The sequence below is a fragment of the Ceratotherium simum genome, chromosome 11 (assembly GCF_057802395.1).
Source record: "Ceratotherium simum simum isolate JZ-2026a chromosome 11, ASM5780239v1, whole genome shotgun sequence".
NCBI lineage: Eukaryota > Metazoa > Chordata > Mammalia > Perissodactyla > Rhinocerotidae > Ceratotherium > Ceratotherium simum.
In genome coordinates, this window is record NC_141910.1 from 2,224,212 (window position 1) to 2,232,808 (window position 8,597).

The 8,597-nt window shown below is 50.3% G+C and overlaps 1 protein-coding gene across 1 annotated transcript; it reads right to left on the reverse strand.

Annotated features, from left to right (window-relative positions):
• Nucleotides 1–1,571: 1,571 nt before the first annotated feature.
• Nucleotides 1,572–5,536, reverse strand: VAMP8 (vesicle associated membrane protein 8). Its single transcript, XM_004437215.3, is given in 5 exon segments — nt 1,572–1,642; nt 1,644–1,795; nt 1,797–2,021; nt 3,881–4,039; nt 5,407–5,536. Coding segments are annotated over 5 exon segments (591 nt in total). The 5' UTR covers nt 5,410–5,536; the 3' UTR covers nt 1,572–1,590.
• Nucleotides 5,537–8,597: the final 3,061 nt, after the last annotated feature.

The window sequence follows — 8,597 nt, forward strand, 5'->3', positions numbered from 1 at the left end:
AGGTGCTGGAGATCCATGAACAGCCAGGTGGGGTCTTTGCCCCCTTGGTGAGTGCATCTCCCCCATAACCAAAAACAGACCCTAAAAGTTTTGAAATTAAATAAAGTTTATTGACAATAAACATTGTGAATGCACTACCTGCCACTGAATTGTACATTTTAAAATGGTCAATTGTATGTTATATGAATTTCACCTCAATTAAAAAAGAAAACAGACCCCCATGGAGAAAGTACTAGCTCTGGCTTTTCTGTACTGCCCTCTTCACCACGAGGGCAGGTGCAGCTCTGTCCTGATATGACCCTGCTCCTCCATCAGAGGTGTCTATTGCCCCTCCAGAGCCTTCCTGAGGTGAATCTACCCATCCTCATCTTCGCCTCTCACTGTTGCAGAGAAGTCACCAGCCACCTGTTCTGCACCCCACCCCATGTCACCCCCAGCATCTCAGATGTGGCGGCTCTTGAGGAAGGGGGTTGAGGGTTTCCCTCCCTGGGGTTGAGCCCCAGTGAGCACAGACCCCACCCCCACTCTGGACTATCTGGGTCCCAAAGAAGAGGTTTCACCCCAGTTCCTTGGACCTCGAGTCAAGAAGTGGATTGAGGAGAGAGAGAATGGACATAGTCATGGCAAAGACTGCCTGGAGGATCTCTTCTGTGCTTTCCTCCTCCCTCCCCAGTTTTCAGAGCATGGTTCCAGAACCTGACTTGCCAGAATGAGTCCCAAATCCTGTCTCCCAACCCTGCCCCTTCTGCACTCCCTTCCAAAAACAGGTTGTTTTCAATTCTGGAAAGCCTATGGGCGAAACGGAAACAGAGATGGCAAGAACCCTTCCCCCGAACCAAGGCAGACTGGGCACTAGAAAGAGTGACAATGACGGTGGAACCTGGTGGAGAGGAGGGAGGCCCAAAGACAGAGAGGCCCATTGTACGTGGAGGGGAAGGAAGGCCATAGGCCCTGTCCTGTGACACTGACTGTGCCCAGCCACGGGACATGGGGCAGAGATGCTCGCCCCCTCAGGACAGCCGAGAACCAGAGGCCCTGCTAAGTCCCAGAAGGGCAGGGGCAGACAAGAGACAAATAGGACTTGCAGAACCACAAGAGAAGGAAAAGCAGTCCAGTTCCCCCAACACCCCCACTCTGGACTACAACAGGGCCACAGAAGAGAGATGGCAATGACGGGAGAGGCAGCAGGCCCTTAACCAGATTCCTAAATGCTCTGTCCAGGTAGGTTTCATGTCTTGGCTAACGCTCCCAGCAGAAAAGTAATAAAGGGACATGGCAAGACCCAAGGGGGACACTTAGGAGTCTTGCATACCACCCTAAAATGCTCTGAAGGTTTTGAATTTTCCATATGCCAAGACCCCCAGAAAATTATTGTTCTTGAGACCTGTGACAATGAATGGAACAAAGAGGAATAAAGACAGACAGGGAGGTACCATCTTTCTTCTCCAAATATATGCTCTCCAACAACCTGGGCCTCAGATGGGAGAATGTCAGCCAGAGGGTGTCCTTAGAGAGAAAACAAATAGAAGGGCCAAAAGCAGACTGGAAAGGGAGGAAGTACCTCACACATGTAGGGATACTGAACGGTCTTTATTGCCCACTGGCCACCATCAGTTTCCCAGCCACAAGCTGGGTCCTCTGGGTCTCTCCAACCAACTCTGAGGACCTGTGAAATGAAGTCATAGTCCAGCTCTCTCCTTCTGGGGGGACCAAGGTGCTCCCTGGGGCAGACAGTGTGGCAGAGGGGCCTCAGAGTGAGGGGCAGGAGGACCAAGCAGTATTCCCTATGGAGAAGAGTGGGAGAGAGGGCCCCTCATGGCACCCATTAAGGTGGGTTGCCCCAAAGAGGAGGGCAGGGTGAGAGGGGCTCCCTAAGTTACTTAATGGATGACACCAGTGGCAAAGAGCACGATGAAGAGGATGATGATAGAAACAATCACGCAGATGAGGACAATCATCTTCACGTTCTTCCACCAGAACTTCCGAGCCACCTTCTGCGATGTGGTCTTGAAGTGTTCAGACTGTTGGGGATAAGGTAGAGTGACCCACGGCCTCCTGCCACCAGAACAAGAGTACAAACAGAGGCCCACATGCCATACATCTAAATAGTTAAGTGACAAGTCGAGGTAAGAGACTGTTAAATAAAAGAATGTTCTGTCCTCCTACCTTGACAAATATACCTTCATAACAATCTGGTGGGCCAGGTTCAAATTTAGAATTCTTGAGCTCCCCCTCGCCCCCTGCTTGCCCCCTTCTCTTCTTACCCTGGCACTGCCATGCACATTAAGGGGCCTTTTTCACATGCTGACACCCAAGGGTGCAACACTGGCAGCACAGTCCTCCCCTGGGAGGCAGACACTGGGGCCGAAGGGTGCAGGCTCCAAGTGGGCACATCTCCTAGGTTCCATGACTCCTTGCTCTATGGGGACTGCTGAAGCTAGAGAAGGGACCAGGGCATTATGGGGGTTGGAAGTGAGGGAAACTGCTCTTCCTCTCCCAACTCGAGTGGCAGAAATTAAGTTTCCCTGGGCCATGCTTCCCAGGTTAGGTTGTGGGAAGAAATACTAAGTCCCAGGGAGAAAAAGGAGCTCTATCCAAGATTACACAGGACCCAGAAAGCCATAGCTAGACTCTTGCCGTGAACCTGGAACCTTAGGCTCCAGCTTTTGTTGAACTTTAGAGTTACTCCCTTCCTGAGCCTCTGGCTGGAGAGAGAGAAAACTGAGATCTAGCAAGATGTGTGGGACATATTCTAGCCTTCACCTAGCAGAGGACCCCGGATCAAAGGCTTTCACGTAGCCTTTGTGATTTCCAGCTGCTTTCTCCAGCCGGCTCAGCAAGACTCTAACAGCTTTCCACCCCCAGCCTACCTAACAACTTCTGGAGCAAGCCAAAGGCCCTAGGATGATTTTCCAGAGCCAATACATATTTTTTCTTGGTGAGGAAGAGTGGCCCTAGGCTAACATCTGTTGCCAATCTTCCTCTTTTTGCTTGAGGATGATTGTCACAGAGCTAACACCTGTGCCAATCTGCCTCTATTTTGGTTTTTATTTATTTATTTATTTGTGAGGAAGATCAGCCCTGAGCTAACATCCATGCCAATCCTCCTCTTTTTGCTGAGGAAGACCAGCTCTGGGCTAACATCTATTGCCAATCCTCCTCCTTTTTTTCCCTTTTTCTCCCCAAAGCCCCAGTAGATAGTGGTATGTCATAGCTGCACATCCTTCTAGTTGCTGTATGTGGGACGCAGCCTCAGCATGGCCGGAGAAGTGGTGCATCGGTGTGCGCCCGGGATCCAAACCCAGACAGCCAGTAGCGGAGCGCACGCACTTAACCACTAAGCCATGGGGCCGGCCCCCTCTGCCTCTATTTTGTATGTGGGATGCCACCACAGCATGGCGTGATGAGCAGTGTGTAGGTCTGCGCCCAGGATCTGAACCTGTGAACCCCGGGCTGCTGAAGCAGAGTGCACAAACTTAACCACTATGCCACCGGGCCAGCCCCACCAAAGCCAATATTTTTGCCCTGGGAGGTCAGGTCTAAATGGTTGTCAAGGGCAGCCTTCAAAGGGAAAATCAGTTTCACAGGAGAGAAGCCCAAGAATGCACGGGCTGACTGAGCCATCTGTCTCAGAAAATACCTCCAAGGGTCAGCCCCTACCCCCCAACCCCAGTCATTGTACACATTCCCTGGACCCCAGTGCCAATCAGTGGAGTAGAGTAGAATCAGAAGTGGGGACTCAGCTCACTTCAATTCCCAAAACAGGTGAAAAGGCAGACTTCCCTCCTGCTCATTTTGCCCCCAACACCACCAACCCCTAAACCCCCAACGACCCTCCCGCACTCTCTTTTTCTAGCCCCCAGTGATCTCCCCATCTCACTGTGGCTTCCAGATCTTCTGTCTTGTGGCGGAGATGGTCCAAGTTTTCTCCTCGGGCCAGGATCCGCTCCACATTCTGGGTCATAATATTCTTGACTCCCTCCACCTCACTCCGCAGGTTCCGCACATGATCATTTCCATCGCCTCCACTGCCTTCCTCCTGGGCAGCAACACAGGGGTTAATTGGGCCAAGTGGTGGAGGAACTGATAGTCAGCCTCAGAGGCTAGAGGAGGGGAAGACTTAACATGGACTTTAGTGTTCTGTAAAGCTTGAACTGTTTACAAAGAGAATGTTTTCACGTCTCACTCATGTAATCAAAAATAAATGCATTTTTAAGCCCCAGAAGATGAGAGCTGTTGCTAGACAGACTAGCTCAAACTTCTTTTTGGGTTCTCAGGGTCCCTGACAAGGAAAAGAAGCACACCACTGAAACCCTCTCCCCTGCTTCTTTGCTCCTCGGAGAGGGTCAGAGCAGACAGCTGAGCTGGCATCTCACGATGCAAAACCCCACCACCATTTACCAATTCCCAGATCCCACAGGTTCCTTATTAAAAATGTCTGTGGGGCCAGCAGAATTCCCTCACCTAGCCCAACTCTCCCTCTTTCCAAGAAAGCAGCTGGAGAGCAGCTCTGCCTCGGGCCTCCTGGGCAGCCTAATTGCTGTGACCCAGACCAACAGCGACTAGGCTCCAAGTCCCTCACAAGGCCCCAAGAGAGAGAGCCGTTGGGCCACAAACTTCTGCTTTCCCCACCACCTAGCACCATGCGCAGGCACCACGCCACTGCTGCTGAAGCAGATATTAAATAAAAGCAGCAGCCTGGGCACTGGGGGAAATACAGGGCAAGTCTTCCCTGGCTGAGGCCTCATCCTCAGGCTTCATGATAAGGTTTTTAAAGAAGGAGGCAAAACGTTATTAAGCTCCTCCCTCTCTGACCCACAGGACCTCCAGAAACAGGCCAGGGGTGTGGGCCAAATTAGATTATCACAAAGAACCAATTTCTGGTTCTTTTACAAACCCTTAGCTCTCTTCCTCATGTTTATGGGGGGGAGCCAATTCCTTGGACTTGTGAAGAGACAAATTTTGGGAGTTTCTGTACAGGGATAAAGTGAAAGGCAGAGGGGAAGAGCTCCCGCCGCTGGGCTGGAATCTGCACTGGGAACAGCAGAGGCGCTGCCCAGGAGTGTCACAACAGCAGGCCGGTCGGCCGGCGGGCTGGAGGAGAAGATGAAGGAAGGGCCGCTCGCTCACCAACTCTCTGCCTGGAATTCGGATCCCCCACGCCCACCCACCGAAGCACTGCTCCAGGCCAGCACTGAGGTCAGGGGAGGGAGTATAGAAGGAGGAGGAACACCCGCCCGTGCAGCTCAGAGCTATTTGCAGCCAAGCTGTCTAAGAAGAGAGGCCACAGTCAGTGCTGGCCCAACCCTCTGACATTGCCACCAACTCTCCTTTCCCGATCTCCAGCCCCCAGCCCCCTCTGGCTCCTCTTTAAATCAGCCCCTTTCTAGTTCCCAGCTCACTCACCATGTCTCTGAGCAGCTGGGGCCCGTCAGCAGCAGAACTTGCCTAGTCTGTTTCCTCCTGGGGCGGCCCTTGGTTCACTTCCTGCTTGCTCCAACTTTCAGCCCGCCCCCGTCCACCTCTCATCCTGAGCCTGCTCCAGCCACACCTCACACAGGTTCCCCTAGGTAGGCGGACACCCTCCACTGCCCTTCTAGTCTCCTCCCAAACCAGGGCTTAGGCTTAAAGCAACAGGGCTCCCCGGCAACAAAGGTCTTTTAACTCGTCAGGAACAAGAGAAATCAAGCAGCCCTCCTAGGTTTCCTGAGGCTGGGCCTCCTGATATAGAAAGGGCAGCCATCTCCTTTTTTTATGTCCTGAATATCTGAGTCCAATTCTTAGAGACGGAAATCAACCATAAGCACCCTGCCAGGCCTAGTTCACATGGAAACAGAATGCAGATATGAACATTTTTTGCTGGACAACCCTTGTTCCCATGTCCATGGGTGGACAGAAAGCACTAAAACCCCCAAATGGAATGCTGTGATCCTGGGCTCTGGCATCAGAAAGCTCTGGGTTACTAGCTGCGTGACCCCAGTGAATCTCTTCACCTCTCTGGGGTTTTGCAGGTGCTGATGCTGACCTCAGAGGGTGGTGATGAGCAGTAAAAGGATAGCACATGTAATGTGCCTAGCACAGTGCCTGGACCGAAGGACTGTCCACTGTGCAAATTGGGAAATAATGGCTCCTTTCCTTCCAGAATTCAACAATCCTGCATTTCCCTTCAGGGGCCACCATGGGAGTTGGTGAGCCCAGTCAGAAATGGTCAGAGGACTGCCCTATAAACCAGAGAGGAGGCCCAGGGCAAAGGATTTTTCCACCAACCGGGCTCCAGGCCAGAGAAAATCCACTCTTCCTGGATGGTGTTTATCAAGACAGAAGAACAGTAACAGAGACATGCAGAAGGGAACAAACATTCCTGTCCCATCCCAGTTCCAAGGGGAAGATGTCAGCTTCCCTCACAAATTAGACATTTTTTAAAAGGTCTAATAAAATTAGATGATCATATTTTGCAGACCTGAATTTTGGTGGACAGTACCAGCCTGCTTTCACAGAGAATGTGGCTGCCCCAATCCTCACCATCCTTAGAAAGGCTACAACATGGCCAAGTGGCGGTAGGTCTGAATCCTTGATCTATCCTTGCACCGTCCAATACAGCAGCCACTGACCACATGTGGCTGTTGAGCACTTGAAATGTGGCTAGTCTGAATTGAGATGTGACGTAAGAGTAAAATACACAACCGTATTTCAAAGATTTATTATGTAAAAAAGAATGTAAATATCCCATTCATAATTTTACATGACTTGGTGAAATAATGTTTTGGATATATTGGGTTAAATTTAAAAAGTTGATAAAATTAATTTCACCTGTTTCTTTTCTCTTTTAATTTGGGTAGTAGAAAAATTTAAATTACAAATGTGACTCAAATTATATTTCTTTTCTTTTCTTTTTTTTTTTTTTTGTTGAGGAAGACTGGCCCTGAGCTAACATCTGTTGCCAATCTTCCTCGTTTTGCTAAGGAAGATTGGCCCTGAGCTAACATCCACGCCTATCTTGCTCTTTTCGTATGTGAGACGCCGCCACAGCACAGCTTGATGTGTGGTGCGTCGGTCTGCACCCAGGACTCGAACCTGTGAACCCTGGGCCACTGAAGCGGAGCATGCCAACTTAACCCCTATGCCACCTCGCCAGCCCCTCAAATTATATTTCTATACTTCTTTAGACACGCTGATCTGCCTTAATATTTCTGTGACCTTGGATGGACTTACGTAACACTCTAAGCCTCAGTTACCTCCCTGTCTGTGCCTGGCACTTAAAACACCCTCAGTAAATGGTGGCTGTTGTGATTACTATTATTAAGAATTCCAGATGCTAAGTGAGGTGGTGGATAGGGGAACATGAGAGGTACCAAGAACAAAGGACCAGAGTAGGAGGACTGAGGGGAACAGGAAGAAATGGAAGAGGAACCCCAGGGTGGGAATCTGGTTGAGGAGTTACTATGGTCTGACATGCAACTGCCAGCCTTGGACATACATTGGTGTCCCTGAGGGAGCTGACCCTTGGCCTAGACCCAGCAACCATCAGGGAGATTCCCAAGTGCCCACAGTTGGGCCTGCGACTTCTTCACCTTCATCTTCACCATGCAGAATCCCTGCAGGCTTGGCCTCACCTGCGCAAACATTATAATGTTACCCTTTGTCAGAAGACCATCTTGCTAACACCCTCACAAGGTAAGACATTCAGTGAGACACCGAACAACATTTCTGCTATGAGCAGAAACAGTCCTGTGGGCAGAGTACAAGAAGAGAAATGAAAGTCATTGATTCCTCTACAGTCAACGAAGGCTCTATCTCAGGAGAAATGGAGTGTCAGTAGTTGTAACGAAAAGATGCTAGGTGGTAGGAGTTGCAGCCAAAGAAGCCACCATAGCGTGATGGAGAGTGTTCTCAGTCCCTGTGTGATCAGAAGATCTGCTTATCAGCTCTATTACTCCCTGGCTGTGTGGTCTTGGGCAAGCCACTTCCCTCTGGGAGCTTCAGTTTCCCCATCTGCAAAATGGGAATAAGAATGAAAGAGGAGCAGGGGCTGGCCCGGTGGCATAGCGGTTAAGTGCACATGCTCTGCTGCGGCGGCCCGGGGTTCGGATCCCGGGCGCGCACCGACGCACCGCTTGTCTAAGCCATGCTGTGGCAGTGTCCTATGTAAAGTGGAGGAAGATGGGCACAGATGTTAGCTCAGGGCCAGTCTTCCTCAGGAAAAAAGAGGAGGATTGGCAGATGTTAGCTCAGGGCTGATCTTCCTCACAAAAAAAAAAAAAAAAGAATGAAAGGGGCTGGTGGCGTAGTGGTTAAGTTTGTGCACTCCACTTTGGCGGCCCGGGGTTTGCAGGTTCGAATCCCAGACATGGACCGATGCACCACTCATCAGGCCACGCTGTGGTGGCGTCCCACATACAAAATAGAGGAAGACGGGCACAGATGTTAGCTCAGAGCCAATCTTCCTCACCAAAAAAAAAAAAGAATGAAAGATGCTTTGCAAGGTTATTATTAGGATTAAATGATATAGGTGTATATTTCTATATTTCTGCTAAATCACTTTACAGATGAAAAAGGAGACTAATAGAGAAAATGGAATGAGAAAATAAGGGAAGAAG